This window comes from Mustela nigripes, chromosome 12 (genome assembly GCF_022355385.1).
Source record: "Mustela nigripes isolate SB6536 chromosome 12, MUSNIG.SB6536, whole genome shotgun sequence".
In the NCBI taxonomy this organism is placed as follows: domain Eukaryota; kingdom Metazoa; phylum Chordata; class Mammalia; order Carnivora; family Mustelidae; genus Mustela; species Mustela nigripes.
The window spans coordinates 69,616,360-69,636,107 of NC_081568.1; the positions used below are offsets into that span (position 1 = coordinate 69,616,360).

A 19,748-nucleotide genomic window follows, 5' to 3' on the forward strand; every position below is an offset into this window, starting at 1 on the left:
TCTATTGTGCTAGGTACACTGTGGCCCTTTTAACACAGAAATCATACTCTTTTGCTCTAGGAAATGCTCTTGAATTATAACATTTATAATTTTCTTCCCTCTGTTTCTTCCATTATCTTTGTCTATAACTCCATTTATTTGATATTAGATTTTATATACTCTTCCTCTGATTTTTTTTCCCTCTCTCTAAACTGCAATCTTTTTTTCTTTCTTTTCCTCCTGACTCTTCTCTCCTCAACCCTAACTTCTAATACTTCTTCCAAGTTTTTCCCTGTTGCTGCATTTGTTATTGGAATATTGCTTTTTATAGCACCCTACTTTTATTTAATGGACACAATATACAGTTTATGTCAATTAGACTATTTTTAAAAAATTTTTTTCTCCTTGTGTTTCTATTTCTGCATGGTTCCTTTTCTTACTTTTTAATTTTTTGTTCTATTCTGGTAGGAACATTCAACATGAATCTTCCCTCTCAAATTTTTAAGTTTATAATAGAGTATTTTTAACAATATAGCACAGTGTTGTTGTTTAGGAGATCTCTAGAACCTATTGATCTTACGAAACTGACACTAATACCTGTTGAATAGCAACTTCCCATATCTATCTCATCCTAGGCTCTGGAAACCAACATTCTATTCTCTGCTATGAATATGACTATTTTAGATATCTCATGCAAGGCGAATGATATAGTACTTATCTTTCTGTGACTGATTTATTTCACTAAGTGTGACATTCTCAAAATTTATCCATGTTGTTGCATTTGGAAGTCTTTCCCTTTATTAAGGCTGAATACTATTTCATCATGTGTATATACTTTGAGTAAAGAACCAGAAGTGTGTTGGTAGATCATATGGTAGTTCTATTTTTAATTTTTTGAGGAAACTCCACACTGTTTTTCGTAGCAGCTACACCATTTACAATCCTAACAACATCATACAGGAGTACTCATTTCTCCATATTCTTATCAACACTTGCTTTACTATTATTATTATCATCATCACTATCATCCCAACAGGTGTAAGGTGAGATCTCATTGTGGCTTTAATTAACATACCCCTGAAAATTAGTGATGCTGAGCATCTTTTCATATACCTGTCGACCAACTGTTTGCTTGGTTTTAGTCATTTTTTAAAAAGATTTTATTTATTTATTTTTCAGAGAAAAAGAACATAATTACAAGGAACCAGAGGGAGAAGCAGACTCCCCATGGAGCAAGGAGCATGGTGCAGGACTTGATTCTAGAACCCTGGGATCATGAGCTAGCCAAGGGCAGACACTTAACTGACTGAGCCACCCAGCCTTCACCTGTTGGCCATTTGTATGTCCCCTTTGGGGAAATGTCTATTCAAGTCCTTCATCCACTATGGTTTTTTTCCTACTGAGTCGCAGGAGTTTCTTACAGATTTAGACATCAGTCTCATCAGATACGTAGTTTGCAAACATTTCTCCCTTTTTGTATGTTGTCTTTTTGTTCTGTTGTTTTCCTGTGCAGCTTCTTAGTTTTATGTAGTCCCACTTGACTATTTGAGGTTTTGTTGACCGTGCTTTTGGTGTCATAGATCAATATCATCTAGATTTACCCTTGTGTTTTCTTCTAGGAGTTTTATAGTTTCTGGTCTTATGTTTAAGTCTTTAGTGCATTTTGAGTTGGTTTTTCTACATGATGTAAGGTAATGGCCTGATTTCATCCTTTCATATGTGGAAGTCCTGTGTTCCCAACATAATTTATTGAAGAGACTATTCTTTCCCCATTGTTTATTCTTGTCACTCTTCATTTAAAATCAAGAAGACTGTATAAGTATGGATTCATTTCAGGGCTCTCCATTCCATTCACCTATATGTCTATCTATTCGCCAGTACCATGTTTTACAATTGCTGTAGTTTTGCAATACATTTTGAAATAAAAAAGTGTTGAATTTAGGGGTGCCTGGGTGGCTCAGTGGGTTAAAGCCTCTGCTTTCAGCTCAGGTCATGATCCCTGGGTCCTGGGATTGAGCCCCACATTGGGTTCTCTGCTTGGCAAGGAGTCTGCTTCCTCTTCTCTCTCTGCCTTCCTCTCTGCCTGCTTGTGATCTCTGTCTGTCAAATAAATAAATAAAATCCTTTTTTTTAAAGTGTTGAATTTATGTATAGATGTTTTATTCATTATTTAAACTATAAGTAATGAAGTCTCCATTACCATATAAATGTCCATTTATGCCTTTAGGTCTATCAGAGTTGATTATGTTAGGTACTCTGATACTAAGTGCCTATTTATTTATTATCATAATATGTTCCAGATTAATTGACCTTTTTATCATTATATCATGTCTTTGTGTCTAGTGATAGTTTTTGATGTAAAGTCTGTTTTAGCTGATATAAGAAGAGTCACTCCTGCTCTCTTTTGGTTATCATTTGCACAGAATATCTTTTCCCATTGCTCCACTTTAAGACTATGAGTGTCCTGAAATATAAAAAGAGACTTTAGTAGACAGCATAATGTTGGACCTTGGTTTTTTTAATCCATTCTCCTACTCTTTGTCTTTTGGTTGGGGAATTTAAACCATTTACATTTAAGATAATTACTGACTGGGAAAGACTGTTACTATTTTGTGTTTATCTTCTGTGTTTTAGTTCTTTTGCCCCTTTACCTCTCTTGCCATCTTCCTTTCTGTTTCATTGATGTTTTTTCATACTGATATGCTTTTATTCCATTCTATTTTTCTTTTGTGTACCTTCTTTTAAAAAAATATTTATTTATGGGGTGCCTGGGTGGCTCAGTGGGTTAAGCTGCTGCCTTAGGCTCAGGTCATGATCTCAGGGTCCTGGGATCAAGTCCCGCGTTGGGCTCTCTGCTCAGCAGGGAGCCTGCTTCCCTTCCTCTCTCTCTCTGCCTGCTTCTCTGCCTACTTGTGATCTCCCTCTGTCGAATAAATAAATAAATAAATTTTTTAAAAAAGAATTTTATTTATTTATTTGAGAGAAAGATAAAGTGAGTGTGAGGTGGGGAGGGGCAGAGAAAACAGACTCCATGCTCAGTGCAGAGCCCAATGTGGAGCTCGATCTCAGGACCTTGAGATCATGACCTGAGCTGAACCTGAGAGTCAGATGCTTAACCAACTGTGCCACCCAGGCATCCCAATCTTTTGAGTGTCTTCTATAGGTATTTTCTACATGGTTACCATAGTGCTTATATAAAATTTTGTTTTAACAATCTATTTTAAGCTTCTAGCAACTTCAATTATATACAAAAACTTCATATATTTATTTTTATTTTTTTTTAAGATTTTATTTATTTATTTGAGAGAGAGAGAGAAAGTGAGAGAGCACAAGCAGGGGTAGTGGCAAAGGGAGCAGGAGAGGCAGGCTTCCTGCTGAGCAGGGAGCCTGACAAAGGGCTTGATCCCAGGATCCTGGGATCATGACGTGAGCTGAAGGCAGATGCTTTAGCTGACTGAGCCATCCAGGTGCCCCAAAAAACTATATTTTTATTTATCCCTTCATACACACTGTTACTGATGTTATAATTTATACCTTTTTATAGTGTGTATCTATTAACATATTTTATTATAGTTATTTTAATAGTTTTAGTCTTTTAACTTTTTCTTTAAAAAGATTTATTTATTTATTTGACAGGCAGAGATCACAAGTAGGCAGAGAGGCAGGCAGAGAGAGAGGAAGCAGGCTCCCCGCTGAGCAGAGCCTGATGCAGGGCTCGATCCCAGGATCCTGGGATCATGACCTGAGCTAAAGGCAGAGGCTTTAACCCACTGAGCCACCCAGGTGCCCCAACTTTTTTTTTTTTAAGATTTTATTTATTAATTTGACAGAGAGAGACACAGGGAGAGAGAGAACACAAGCATGGGGAGTAGGAGAGGGAGAAGCAGGCCTCCTGCTGTCCCTGTGCCCCGGTAACCATCAGTTTGTTCTCTACCATTAAGAGTTTGTTTCCTGGGCGCCTGCTTGGATCAGTTGGTTGGGCAACTGCCTTCAGCTCAGGTCATGATCCTAGAGTCCTGGGATGGAGTCCCACATCAGGCTCTCTGCTGGGCGGGGAATCTGCTTTTCCCTTTAGCCATCCCCCCCCTTGTGCTCTCTCTCTCTCATATAAATAAATAAAATCTTTAAAAAAAAGAAACAAGTTTGCTTCCTGGGGTACCTGAATGGCTCAGTTGGTTAAGCATCTGCCTTTGGCTCAAGTCATGATTTCAGGGACCTGCAATCGATCCCTCATCAGGCTCCCTGGTCAGTGGGGAGCCTGCTTCTCCCTCTCCCCACTGCTCATATTCTATCTCTCATTATCCCTCTCTCTCTCAAATAAAAAAATCTTATTTAAAATTTTTTTCTTGGTTTCTCTCTCTTTTTCCCCTTTGCTCTTTTTGTTTCTTAAATTCCACATATGAGTGACAGCATATGGTTTATTTGTCTTTCTCTATTTTACTTAGCAGTATACTTTCTAGCTCCACCCATGTCTTTGTAAATGGCAAAGAATAAAAAATTATTTTTATGGCTGAATAATACTCCATTTAAAAAAATGACAGTGTTGCTGGTTACAGTATTCTTGGTTGACAGTTTCTTTTCTTTGATCACTTTAACTGTATCTGTACAGTTCAGCCACCAATGTTTCTGCTGAGAAATCCATCGATAGTCTAATGTGGACTGTTTTCTATGTAAGTCTAGTTTTCTATGTAAGTCTAATGTAGACTGTTTTCTTTTTTAAGATTTTATTTATTTATTTGAGAGAGAAACAGTGAGAGAGAACATGAGCGAGGAGAAGGTCAGAGAGAGAAGCAGACTCCCCGTGGAGCTGGGAGCCGGATGCGGGACTCGATCCCAGGACTCCGGGATCACGACCTGAGCCGAAGGCAGTTGTCCAACCAACTGAGCCACCCAGGCGTCCCTGTAGACTGTTTTCTAATGTAAGCTGTTTTCTATTTTGCTTTTGTATTACTGCTTTTAAAATTCTTTGTCTTTCGCTTTTGATCATTTGATTATGAGTTCCTGTGTGGATTTCTTTGATTTGCCTATTCTGAGATTCATTGGGCCTCCTAGGTCTGCATTTCCTTCCCCAGATTTGGGAAGTTTGCAGCTATTATTTCTATAAATAAATTTTCTGGCATGTTCCTTCTCCCTTTTCCTCCTTCTACCCACATTCTCTTTCTCCTCCCCCGACCCCCCGCCACCTCCCTTTTTCCCCCTCTTCCTTCTCTTTCTTTTATCCCTCCCTTCTTTCTTTCCCTCCCTCATCTCTTCTCCCTCTGGGACCCCTGTGAAGTATAAATTGCATGTTTCATTGTGTTCCTTGAGTGTCTTAAGCTTTCCTCACACAATGTATTTGTTGTTAATGGCCAAGAGTCATCTAGAATATAGCAGGTCCCATCAGCACTCTGAGACAGATGAGACAGAAGCCATTCCCTTAGGCAGCAATCTGAAACAGTCACAAGAGTAGCCAATCCTTTGGGAAGCTCCCAGAAAATTTATATTTCACACACAGTTCGGTCCTTTTTTTCCCTCCCCACGGAGAAGCTGGGACCTGGTGGTTTTCTGCCAATTGTGTGGCAATGTGCTATGAGTGGGAATTATGGTGAGAGAGTGTCTTGAATTTTCCTACTGGCTTTGATGTGGCTGATCTCATACATGCCTTGGGTATAAGAGTCCCTTGACTAGCTTCTAGATTTCTCACAAAAGGAATAAGTCCATGTATTACTGTTGAATTGGTGTGTCCATGGGGGAAGGAGGAGCCAGGGCTTCTTATTCCAACATTTTGCTGATATCATTTCCATATTTTCCTTTGTTCTGATCTCTATGTTTTATGTTAGAAACTTTCCTCAGAGGTCTGGTGATTCTTGGCTCTCTACTCATATTTAAGAGAGGGCCGTAAGAGGCTAACTGGGATTTCTGTGGCCTAGTTGGGGTTTGTCACAAGTTAACTTCATTTTAGGGTGTTCTTATCAGCTTCACTGAAGGGCTACTGAGGTCAATATCATTAGATATTTTCTTTAGGGTAGTTCAGATTTGTTAGGAAAGAATCTTCCATTCTCCTGCCTGAAATGTTCAAGTCTGGATGCTAGTATTCTGGAAGCTGAACAGAAAAAGGGAATGTTGGGTTGGTGAGGGAACAGGTATTAGGTGAGAAGGTACAACAATTCCTAATGTACACTTCATTTAATTTCGTCTCTACTTCATTCTGTACAGTATCTGAAACAGTTGGCTTTTTCTATGTAATAAATAACCCTCAAATCTCATGGACATAAAATGAAAGCATTTATTTTTTATTCCCATGTCTACAGATTGGTTCAACCAGGTTTGCTTCAGTTTACATTTCTGCTGATATGCTGGGGCAGCTCTCTGCAATCTACAGATTGCCTGGGACTGTTCTGTTCCATACCTCTCATTCTGGGATCCCCACAGGAGAAGCTGAAGCTAATTAAGATATATTCTTCTCACAATGTTAAAAGTTTAAGAGGACAAGTCCACCCATTTAGGCATATTTTAAAGATCTGCTTATGTTTCATTCACTGATATCCTACTGCTCAAAGCAAGTCATATTTCCATTGCTTTTCCAGAGCCAACGAGGGAGAGAGTACACTCTGCCCACTACAAGGATATGGCAACAATGTGGATATATAATATTACCACAAGGGAATAAGTATTTGGGACCAACATTTCAAAATATCACAGATCCTTGTTTTTAGCAGTGCTTAGTATCCTATAGGCCAAAGTTCCTCTGTTTCAAAACACCCCAAAGAATAAATCTCTAAGTTCCATTTGAGTAAGAAAGTAGTCACCACATCTTTCACATTTCAGACATACTTTTTTACAAGTACTGGTGAAGCCAAATTGTGAGCTTCTCTGGGATACTACAGATCAAACTGGCCTGTTTTGGGGGCATTCCCCTAGTATCTTCTTCCTTTTCTTGTCTGGTAGCTTTTAGTATATGTGCTGCCGAAGCGAGCACTGTCTGGTAGCTTTTAATGAATAGTCCTATGTGATTGAGCATGGAATGCAGTAGTGGACTGGGGAAGGAGGTTTTGTTGAGGAAGACAAGCATATCTTCTCAAGAGGAATATTATTTGTGAACAAAGGAACAATTTCTATATGGGTCAGCTTAAGGTTGAGAGTATTTCCTTACCTAAAGAATCTGATCCTCTGAAGAGTTCAGGTGATGAGAAACTGCTTAAACTCTCTCCAAAACTCTTGTGTTCTGTGTAAGAGTCTGTGAATGAATAGCTCAGAAGAGAACTAGAAATACCATGCTGCAAACTTAGTCCTATAAAATAAACAAAGGAAAAGGGTAAAATGTTTCAATAGTAAATAGACTCAAAATCCTAGGAATTCATATTTGTAGAAACATAAATGCAATTATATAGAGAGAATGTAAAATTACTTATACAAACAACTGAAAAAGCATACTGTTGCATACCACTTTAATTTCAATCTTAGAAATTCTGGCTTTGATGTAGAGAAACCATTATTTCAATCTTAGAAATTCTGGCTTTGATGTAGAGAAACCATTATAATCTTTTTCCATTGCTTTACCAAGTTTCATAATTTATTTCTTCCCTTCCTTAGGTTAAGTTGTGATTTTTGATTCCAAAATGCAAGTTTTACATATAAGTAACCCATAATTGTAAACTAACTAACTGAGAAGGAAAAGTAACTCTAGTTATTCCATATAAAAAACAATGAGCTTAAACAGACAAATAGATCAAAGGAATTCAACAGAAAGCCCAGAAATGACTTATACAAGCAACTGATTTTTTACCAAGATGCAAAGGCAATTCAGTGGAGAAAAGACACTGTTTTAAACAAATTATCTTGAAGGAATTGCGTACCTATATGCAAAAGCAAAACAAAACAAAAAACTTGCATTCATATCTTCCATCAGATAAAAAATGGGTCATTGACATAAATGTAAATCCTAAAAATACAAGGTTCGAGAAAAAAAAAGCAGAGCAGAAAATCTTCATGACACTGAGGTAGGCAAAGATTTCTTATAACACTAAGATTAACAATAACTATAGCAATGATCATTAAACTTCATAAATTTAAACCTTCTCTTTGAAAGAGACTGTTAAAAGAAAAAGACAAGTCACAGATTGACAGAAAACATCTGCAAATAGATTGGAATCCAGAATATAAATAATTTTGAAGACTCAATAATAAGAAAACAAACCTTTCAATAAGGGGCAAAATATTTGAACAGAGAATCTCCCAGACTAAGAAGTCTTTAAAGTTATCCCTATAGAATAAACTATAGTGAAGAACTTTAACATAAATGAAAGGGAAGGAAATTAATACCAAAACTTAAGAAACAGGTTTAGTAAAAAAAGGGAAAATGTAGTCTTCTCTAGTCAGCATTTATTAAACACTTTCAACCGAAAAGATAGATGTTAACACTAAATAAAAACTGGCAGGGTGTTGGGAGGGTTAGGGATAAAAGGGGAGCATGACTCTCATAAATTTATTTTTCCTGTGGGGCACTGACTTATAGCCCATCTCTCCTCATCCATTACCCACCTGAGACAACTAACTCTTTGTCCTTCCTACATTGACCTTACCACATCTTTCTCTTCCACTCCAACACCATCCTTAAAGTTGACAATTATTTCTAATCTGGCCCCCTCTTCTAACCACCACTCAACACTTAAATTGATTGACCCAATCTAATCTCTTCGCCACATCAGATGTCATAGGTAGGTTGATCATCTTTTGCTTCTCTTACTCCAAGTGCCCCAGAGTATCTTGTCCCTGTCCTCGCTTCTTAGTCTTCTCACTCTGTCTTCATCCTTCCCCTCTCACATGTTGTTACATCTCTCTTGCCTTCCAGTTTTCAAAATTCCATGAACACCACACACAGAGTAGAACCAGACCTTCCACCAAACCCCAGAACTCAAGCCAGGCTTAGAAATTAGGAAAATCCCATGCTCACCATCTGGGTAGTTGGGTAGAGAAAAAAATATATAAATATTCATGATTATAGCAGTGGAAGGATGTTTCTGGAGTCACAGGTTAGAAATGTAAATGCACTTAAAGTTATATTTATGTCAGCTTATACCATGTATATATATATGTATATATATATATATATACACATATATATATATTTTTTAATTAAGTCAACTTGTTCTATAAGGCTTGTAACCAAAACAGCAATCTGTTGTCTCATATCACCCCATAATTCCCTAATCTCCAGAGTCAACTATTTTTAACTACTAGCTGTTTCTTCTAACACTCCCTTTATATTTCTAAATTAAAATGTGTTCAACAATTCTATTATTATGCCAGCTCAAATATATTTATACCCAAGCCATACACTATGAGCTATAGACAGATCCTTTTGCTACAAGTTGTTTTTTTCAATTACTGATTACTCAATTTTAAAATTAGTTTTCTAGGGGCACCTGGGTAGCTCAGTGGGTTAAGCCGCTGCCTTCGGCTCAGGTCATGATGTCAGGGTCCTGGGATAGAGTTCCGCATCGGGCTCTCTGCTCCGCAGGGAACCTGCTTCCTCCTCTCTCTCTCTGCCTGCCTCTCTGCCTACTTGTGATCTCTCTCTGTCAAATAAATAAATAAAATCTTTAAAAATAAATAAATAAATAAATAGTAAATAAAATTAGTTTTCTAAGTACCGATCACTATTCTGTCCCAAGTATTTACAAACTTATACATCTCTTCTCAATACTTTAAAAAATTTCCAAGTTATCTATCAGTTCCTTTCCCTTTTTTCTTTTCTTTTTTTTCCACCCTTATTCCCCCTTTCTCCTCTTTCCTTCTTTTTCTCCCCCTTCCCCCTGTTTTTTAAGAAGTACTGCTATTGAAGCTCTCAATTCACTTGCTCAAATTCAGACCTCTTGTCCTCTAGACATGATGCACAGGTGTCTTCTTGGAATTCCCCTTTTACCATTATCCTAAGGAATTCTTTCTGAATCTTAAGAAAGTCAATCAGATTGCCTCTGATTGCTGGATACTTTGATTTCTTCTTTATTGATTTATTCTCTAGTTTTGCTGGAGTATCTCCTTTATCTCATGGGAAAAGATGGAAGACCTGTCTAGAAATTTGCTTATACTACTATCTTCATGCTTGAGTAATTGTTTGGCTGGGTACAGAATTCCAGACTCGTGTATTAAAATGACTGATTTCATTTTCCGATGTTTGACAAATTCAAACCTCAGTGCTATCTCTGCCCCACATTTGGGCAAGCTGATAAGAAAGTCCTGATGTTCCATCTTTTGGCAATGGTTTCAAGTTAAAACCATGCCTGGGAAACTCCATCCTGGCCTCACTTAACACCCCTTCTACTGTTTCTTCTCCCTGTTCTCTCAAGCCATTTTCAGTCCTATTTGGAAGATGCAGTTCTCTCTAGAAAGTCTCATTATGTGAGTGACAAACCTTTCCTTAACCCTCTCAGTTATACAGGTGGCATCATCAGCCTTGAAATCTGAACTGAATTTTGCCTGGGCATCTATTCTATCTCTGCTAAATCTGTATGCTTCAGAATTTTAAATGCATTGCCCCACCATGTTCTAGCTTCTGGAGTTGCTCTTGAGAATCTTAATGCCATTCATATTCTCCATTGCTTATTTGCAATCAACAATTTTTTTCCTGGAAGACTGAAGGATTTCTCTCTTTATCCTGAGGATATTTAAGTTACATTGTGTTGTGCTTGGTATGAGTCTTTTTTCATTCATTGTGATGGGCAGCTAGTGGGCTCTTTTGTTATATATACTCATGAGCTCTCTTAATTCTAGAAAAATGTCTAGCTTTATGTGTTCATAATTTCCTTTCTGTTTACTCTATAATATCTCGAACTACTATTCAGATGTTAAAATGTCTGAACTCATCTTCTCATTATTTTTCCTTTTTTTTTTTTTTAAGATTTTATTTATTCATTTGACGGAGAGAGATCACAAGTAGGCAGAGAGTCAGGCAGAGAGAGAGAGAGAGAGGGAAGCAGGCTCCCCTCTGAGCAGAGAGCCCAATGCAGGACTCGATCCCAGGACCCTGAGATCATGACCTGAGCTGAAGGCAGCGGCTTAACCCACTGAGCCACCCAGGTGCCCCATTATATTTCTTTTTAAAATAGCAGTTTTATTGTGGTAAAATTTATATTCCATAAATCTCCACCTTTTAAAGTATACAATTAAGTGATTTTTAGTATACTCACAGAATTGTGTCACCACTAACACTATTTTTATCTTTTATCTTCTGATGTTAGTTTAACTTTTGGAGTATTTCCTTAAATTTATCATCCAATCCTTCACAGAATGTTTTCTTTTTCTTCCTTCTTCTTTTTTTTTAAGATTTAATTTATTTATTTGACAGAGAGAGACTTTTGGAGTATTTCCTTAAATTTATCATCCAATCCTTCACAGAATGTTTTCTTTTTCTTCCTTCTTCTTTTTTTTTTAAGATTTAATTTATTTATTTGACAGAGAGAGACACAGTGAGAGAGGAAACACAAGCAGGGGGGAGTGGTCGAGGAAGAAGTAGGCCTCCTGCAGAGCAAGGAGCCTGATGTGGGGCTTGATCCCAGGACCCTGGGATCATGACCTGAGCCGAAGGCAGGCACTTAATGACTGAGCCACCCAGGTGCCCAGAATGTTTTATTTTTAATTTTGTATTTGTATTATATTGTATTTGTATAAAAAAAACATACAAAATTTGTGTAAATATTTGTATAAAATTTGTACAAAAAATTGTACTATGATTGTGTTTTGTATTTGTATGAAAATAATGTATTTATTTTTAATTTTGTATTTTTATTTTTTAAGAATACTTTTTGTTTTCCAACTGCTCCTTTTCATGGTAGTCCATACTTTTACCTTGGATACATATTTTCATTCTCCTGAGGATAATGAAAACATGGCTTTTAAAATTTTTCTTTACTTTGCACTGTATCCTTCAAGCTTCTTTTCATTTGGTACCATTTATTTGAAATGCTTTCATTAAATGCCTTTTAATTCTTGAATGTGCAAGAATGATGCTCTAAAACATTAATTGGAAATTCTAGTTCCATGAGTGGGATTTAGGAAGTAGTGGGCTTCACAGAAGGGTACTTAAGATAGGGACCAGGTCATTACTGCTAGAATATAGGTCTCCTTCTGGTCAGAGAAGATTCTAAAAGCAGAATCCTCCAGTATTTTTTGAAAAAAAAAAAAAAAAAAAGGAGTATTTTCGTGAGTGGGGTAAGGTGGGATAATGGGCCCAAAAGTTACACCACTAAGAATACAAACTTTAGTTAATTCCCTTCCCTCCTCCCTGTACCCCTACTACTTTTCAATAGGGCATCCCTGAGTCCAGATCCTGTGCTTCAATGTATCTGGACTGCCAAGGTAGGAAAAAGAGTAATTGTCTGACCACACTGTTAGGGAAGGGAGCAAAGAATTTAACCATTACTTTTAAAGATTTCTAAAAATCCTCCTATTTTCAACACTATCTGTACACATTTCTTCAGGAATATGTGATGCCTCTAATTCCTGAAACTATAGCTTGGATCAGTTTGTTTCTTCATTTGTCCTTACTTTAGGCAGCTAGCTCTCAATTATTTTTTCCTTCTCTCTCAGGAAAGGGAGAAGTAAATGTCTATGTTCAATCTTCTATACTAAATATAAAGTCTTGAATTAATTTTCATCATGTTGCAAAATTAACTACATTCCAAGACAGAATTAAAATGGTTACTTAAGTATTAAATACAATTCTGTAGGTTGTTCAAACCTAACCATTTACATTTTATTATGGGAAAAAGTATTCTAGGTTTCAAATATCAGTTGACAAAGATGTCTTAGAATACAACCAGTCTGCAAATTAGAGACAGTCTAGTCTCTATTTCCTTCTATCTTTTACCCATCAACTTGATAAATCTAGTAACCAATGACATATATTATGTATTTAAACTACAATTTAAGAAAATAATAATTATGATTAAATAGTTTATTTTCTCTAAACAGAGTATAAAACTCATTCAATAAGGATTTGCAATTATATAAGGTCCCAAACATGAGATAGGAACATAAAATGTAGGGCTTATTCTCAATGGCTTTAGCGCCAAAAGTAACAAAAGCAAAAATACTACTGTTTTGAGTCCTAAAAGAAGTATACAAAGAGTACCACAGAATTCCCAGGGAAGAACAACTCATGTAGGAAGAGAGAAGATGGGTCAAGAGAATTCCCAGTAGAGACAGCACCTGATTTTTTTTTTCCTTGAAGAACAAGTATAAGTTAAACATAAAAAGAGAAGAGAAGGAAGGAAATGCATTTGTTGAGCACCTTCCATGTTCTTTTGTACTATATTCTAGGAAATATTTCTCTATTCTACTTTCTAGCCAGCTAATTTGATTTTGAGCTGAATTCATTTCAATATTCCGATCATTTTCTGAGCTTTAAAATTTGATGATTTTTTAGTTTCTAGGGACTATAATTTCTGTTAAAACAGATTGTTATATTATGGATCCAGTGGTCTCTTGTCTTTATTTTTTTCAATATTTTATTTATTTATTTGAGGGAGAGGGAACACGAGCAGGGGGACAGGCAGAGGGAGAAGCAGACTCCCCACAGATCAAGGAGCCTGATGTGGAGCTCCACCCCAGGACGCTGGGATCATGACCTGAGCTGAAGGCAGATGCTTAACGCATTGAGCTACCCAGGTGCCCCAGCTTCTTGTCTTCAAAGAGATATTTAAAGTTTTTTGCTATTTCTCAGCTGTTAAGGTTACTCTGTTTGCTCAATTTGTTGCCTCTCTTCCATGCCACTGATTTTATTCAAAGTTTTGGCTGCTCTTGGTTGTCTGTTTATATCTCTACTTGAAAATCTTTGCTTGTATAGCAGTGCATATACACTCTGAAACAGCAGCCTACTTCTGGAGACTTATGAGTGATAAGACATTCTGAGAACCTGGGTTCTGCATGGTGATGTCCTCCTGTATTTTCTGGGTATTGTAGGTTACATGGAGCACTGTCCTAATTGTCCGGATAGTGTACATACTACAAGGTTCCATTATCAGAAATTCCACTTCAGGGGCACCTGGGTGGCTCAGTGGATTAAAGCCTCTGCCTTCCGCTCAGGTCATGATCCCAGGGTCCTGTGATGGAGCCCCGCATCAGGCTCTCTGCTCTATGGGGAGCCTGCTTCCTCCTCTTCTCTCTGCCTGGCTCTCTGCCTACTTGTGATCTCTGTCTGTCAAATAAATAAATAAAATCTTAAAAAAAAGAAAAGAAAAGAAATTCCACTTCAGAGGTGCCTGGGTGGCTCAGTCGGATAAGCGTCTGCCATCAGCTCAGCTCATAATCCCAGAGTTCTGGGACAGAGCCCTATACTGGGCTCCCTGCTCAGCAGGGAATCTGCTTCTGCCCCTCTTCCTGCTCCTTCTCTCTCACATGGCCATGTTCATTCTGCTCTCTAAAATAAATACATAAAATGTCTTAAAAAAAAAAAAAAAGAAATTCCACTTCAGAGAGTTATACTACATCTGTACCCTGGGGTTAATAAGCATAAGCATAATCTATCTCTTTCACTTTTTTATCCCTCTGTGATCTTTGTGGCATTCTGCAGTTACTTCAGACTCTCTTCTGCTTCTCATTCCAGCCTCAAAATTGACACTTAGAATCCAAACCCTTAGTTCTCTTTGCTTAGGAGAGTTTCCATGGTTTATCCTGGCAGCCAGCATTGTAACTGCCAATGTTTCCAATGTAAGAAAGGGATGAAGAAGAAGAACCAGGCCACATAGTTACATAATGTAGTGTTTAATCCATCACCTTGACAATTCCTTCAGAGTCCTTTCTATTACTTTTTTTTTTTTTTGCATTTATTGACCAACTGTTTCAAATGTCTCTAGAGCTGTTCTTACCACAGCAGCAGTTTTTCTCTGTTCTTCAAATATTCAGCAATCTGATTTCATCTGCTTTTAAGAATTCCTCAGTATTTCTGGTGTGCTGATGGCATCCTTTCTTATTTTTTAAAATAACTTTGATTACACCAATATGTAGATGGCTCACAAATTTTCTATCAGCTTCCCTCCATATCCAACTGCCCATATGGCATTCTACTTAATCATCTTAAAAGTACTCATAACTTATATTAAAAACATAATTTATGAACCTTCCCTCAAACAAGATTTTTTTTTCAGTAAATGGCACCACCTTATATTCAGTTATGCAAGCCAGAAACAGATGTCATCTTTGATACGTCCATCTACTTCATTCCTCATTTGCCAAACTCCGTCAGTTTCATTTCCTAAAATAGTCACGAGTTATGCCCACTTTGTTCCATTTCCAATGTCATCTTTTAGTACAAAGTGCCATCATTTCCCTCTAAACTACTGTATAACCCCCTATCTGATCTATTTGCATCCATTCTGCTTATTTCCATACCACAGCCAAGGTGATCATATATTTTCCTAAGTAAGACTTCAGTGGCTTCTTGCTGCTACAAATACAAACACCAAAATCTTTGACATAGCCTACAATGTTATGCAAGGCCTCTTTCTGTTGAACCTTGGCTTATTACTGCATTCCCCCCTTCTCTCTGTACTACAGTCACACTGGCTTTCTTTCAGTTCATAGAACTCACAAGGCTTAGTGCCATATTAGGGTCTTTGCACATGCTGTTCCCTAAACTTTCTAAATAAACTCAATTAGTTACCCTCAAGTCAATCTCTTTTGTAGTATTGATCTCAATTTTAACTGACTGGAGTGTGTTTGAAGGATGAGGATGAGGTCCATTGTACATGCAGGATTCACCCGGACTAGGAGAAAGACACTTCTTCCACTGAGATGGGAAGATGAGGCAAAAATACAAATGGATGCTTCTATGTATAAGAAACAAAGCTGAGAGAGTTCACATCTGATAATCTTACCTGATACTAGCTCACTATTGGATGAACTACAGTCAACCTGGAGGTCATCAGTCACTGATTCCTAAGGGAAACGAGAATTAAAATATAGCACAAATTATGAGACTGAATATTTTCATATTATAATATTATATCACACTAGTTTGGTTACTTTGAAAATGAAAAACTAGTATCAACATTGTGTATCAGTTTCATATGTAATTGATTCTTTCAGCCTACTGATCACAGATGTAATCTGATAATATTAAATCTAAAAATAAATACTAAAATATAATAACATGGACATATCTACAGACTCAGCAATATACTAGTCAACTAACTACTGGATAAAACAGCAACTAGACATTAAAGGTGAATATTTTTATGACCTCCTAGGCTGGAAGGGCTTTTCTTTCTCTAAATATGAAAGCAAAATAAATGAAAAGAGTGATAAGTTAAAATACCAGAAATATGATTAAAAGCAAACAAAAAAATATAAAACTATTTGTTATGTGTGTATAAAGTGTAACTATCTTCAAAGTATATATCAATAAGCATTTCACAAAAAAGAAACACAAATGGCCAATAAAAGGAGGGGGAAAAAGTGTAAACTTTACATTCAGAGATACTGCATTCAGAGAAATGCAGTATCAAATAACATGCTACTTTTCATCTATCATATATGCATTTTTTTCCTTTTTCCTTTTTATTAAAATATTAAATTAAATTAGCCAACATATAGTACCATCATTAGTTTCAGATGTCATGTTCAATAAAATATATGTACTTTTTAAGTATCAGGTAAAATGGTACCAAGTGGCCGACATGAATCAAACTTTAAACATGATCCAACCCTTGACTCACTGCAAAGTTATTTGTCTTAGGATAACAATTTTAAGGTACACAAAAAACTTCCGTGGTACAACGTCCACTGATACCTAAAATGGTAAAACCTCAATCCTCCAACCACCGGAAAATAGTTATATAAATTAAAGTATATTTATCTCTAAGACAAAGCACTATTTAGACACTGAAAATCATATTTTTGAAGGCCATTTAGTGTTAGAGGAATATACAGTAGGATAACAATTTCTAAATTGAAAAAAGAGATTGTAAAAAAAAAAAACAGAAAAAGGAATGTAAGGAAATACATAAAAATTAGAGGGAATTTTTAAAGCACTTTTTTTTTGCATAATCTGAAACATCTGCAAGGAACACTTAACACTTAAAATCTAGGGTAAGGGCCCTTTAAAAAAATGCCATTTGTTTAAAAAAAAAAAAAATGCCATTTGTTGAAACTGCCCACCCCCAAAACACATGTTTTAGAGAGATATATAAGCTAAAGCTCTGGAACATGACTATTTAATGTTAATGGTAAATGAGTCACAAGCAATTTTTAAATTCTGTATCTCTCCAAATTACTACATATCCTTAAAATATTGTACAGAATCCATATTAAATACTGTAAATCAAGAAGTTATATATTCTAATGGTAATGAACACTGTTTACTAGCCATCAAAGGAAATTCAAATGAGAATGAAAATGGCTTTAAAATGGTTTAACTGCTACTAAACATAAGGGAGTTACTAAGAAAAACTTACAGATAGCTGTTTTATAGAAAATTAGTGAGTAATGGGCATTTCTCAAATCTGTGTCAATTGGAAATTAAAAACAAAAAAGATACGCCCATGAATCTTCAACCAGAATTAGAAATTCAAGGGCCTGTCTAAAGAGAAAACACCAATGTTTACAAAAACGCTAGGAAGATATGCAGTCACTATTGAACAAAATTCTTACTACACTTTAATCTGAAGGCACATCAGTTACCATTGGCCTCTGCTTTAAGTATATCCAAGGTCCGTAAGAGAAATATACATACACTCAATGCAGCAACTTTCTCATCCGGGGGCTCTTCATTAGTGCTATTTTCTTGCAGGCTTTTCTGTCCTGTAACTCTTAACTGACCGCTAACAAACAAATAACACAATTAATTTGCATGGTCTGACTTGGCTCTCCCCTTCTCTGTTCACAGTTCACACTGTTCAGAATCTTAAAGGCTGTTTAGACGTCATTAGGAAAAAGTAAAGACTCCAGTGGGTTAATTGTACCAATATTCGCTGGCGCTACAAATGCTTTCCGGAAGGTTTTATCTCACTTGCTTTTAGGTAAGTTGGCAAAACTGCTCTTTAAAAAAAAATTTCTTAAATAAGTATTTCCAGGGGCACCTGGTGACTCAGTCAGTTGAGCTTCCACTGAAGATTTAGGCTGAGGTCATAATCTCCTGGGTCCTGAGATCAAACTCCTGGGGCTTCTCGCTTCCCAGGGAGTCGGCTTGGGAGTCTCTGTCTGCTCTCTCTCCCTCTCTCTCAAATAAAAATCTTCCTAAAGTCAAATTTCTGGGTCTATGTTGCAACAGCAGCCAAAGTAAATAGTATTACAGTTATTTCTTCCTTGACACTTAGAATGAGGGCCTATAGGCGGAAAAGGAGACTAAAGTTCTGCGGAGACAGAGGGCACAGGTTTGGCACTAGTGGCTTACGCACCTCGGTGGCCTAGAACCGCTAACTCCCTGCCCACCGCACTCTGCTTTCTCTGAGATCTTCTGCAAACGATGTGCTTTCCCTTTCAAGCCTAAGAGAGGACGACATATTTCAGGGCAAAGCCCTGGAAGCCGGCTTGCTGCCCTCGGGTGTCCCTGGGGTGAGGACTAGTCACCCCCGCCCTTGTGCTCGCCCACCCTGGGCCCTGCTCCACAGGCCCTGTCAGCTGGGGCTTACGGTGCGCAGATTGCCTTCTGCCTGGACCTGGGGGGGCCTCTACTTTCGCGGTGGGGCCTAGGTCCAGCGTCGGGGTTAGGTTGAGCCTCTGGCCGACCCGCTTCTTGCGGGTATACACCCGTAGTGACCACATTGCCACCCCACTCCCAAGGCCTCAGGGACCTCTCGGCCCTTCACAGCCTGTCTCTCAGCCTTCCAGAGGAAACAATCTACAGTCTGAGTGAACCACCGTCCGGGCAACGTAGCTGCCTGCGGAATAGAACGACAGGAGCTGGACGAGGAGATAAAAGCCGACAGCACCAACGCCTGACTGGCTGGAGCCTCCCACTGCCCTCCCGCCCTTTTTTATCTTGACCAAGCCGCGCGATAGCTTCTGGGAAGCGGAGTAACGAGGAGGAGACTCCGCCCCCTGAAGACGGCCCCGCCTCCCCTACGCCCGGGGGCGTAGCGTTGGGGTATTTGGCAGTGGGCCCGCAGGGTTGCCAACTGGTGGTACAGACTCACCCCTTTCTCGCCTGAAGGGAAGCTTACGGGGAAAAGGCTTTTCGTCGTCCAGGAGGTTGCTCCTCTGCGTTTCATTTTTTACTTGGTGTGATGAGCCTGTCACGTGATGCTACGGATGGCTCAGCTTGTCTCCTTGTAACATTGTGTTAAAGCCCTCGTAATAGTGTTGGGGTCTGAACACAGGGAATCTAGCGGGGGTGGGGGCGGAGGGGGACAGGGGCGGTGGGGGGGCGTTACCTGACTCAGTGCAGGAAGATCAGACGGGAACAAAAGTACATTAAACCAGTAGAGAATAGCCTCCTGAGCAATAAGCTTCAGTCACCGGGCCATGGTATTTGAGCATTCGAAGATCTTGTTTCCAGGATATTTCTTCTTAAGGATAGTGGAATCCCTTAGCCCCTGTCCATCTTATGGTCAAGGTAGAGAATTTCTTACCTCCTGCTGACTTGGGGCTCGGCGCGTTTGCTGGGCATCATTGCAGGAACGTGGGAATGTCCTCCCTCTCTCCGTACACTGTGGTTGAACCATCTGGCTGCAGCTGATGAACATATTGTGCACACAATAACCATCTTCCTATTTTTAAAAATGACATTTCACAACATTAAAAATGCATTTGTAGATATAAAATTACAAAAACTCCAGACTTTTTTGGTGATG

The 19,748-nt window shown here is 38.1% G+C and overlaps 1 protein-coding gene across 1 annotated transcript in view; it reads right to left on the reverse strand.

The window, feature by feature from the left end:
• Window positions 1–18,895, reverse strand: part of MEIKIN (meiotic kinetochore factor) — an 80,319-nt gene extending 61,424 nt beyond the window's left edge. The window contains exons 1-5 of the mRNA XM_059416343.1: window positions 18,609–18,895; window positions 18,354–18,441; window positions 17,690–17,777; window positions 15,834–15,894; window positions 7,112–7,249 (exon numbers count right to left, since the gene is read on the reverse strand). Coding sequence (XP_059272326.1) covers window positions 7,112–7,249; window positions 15,834–15,894; window positions 17,690–17,777; window positions 18,354–18,441; window positions 18,609–18,720 — 487 coding nt within the window. The 5' untranslated portion in view covers window positions 18,721–18,895. The remainder of the gene's footprint in view (window positions 1–7,111; window positions 7,250–15,833; window positions 15,895–17,689; window positions 17,778–18,353; window positions 18,442–18,608) is intronic.
• Between the last annotated feature and the right edge of the window lie 853 nt (window positions 18,896–19,748).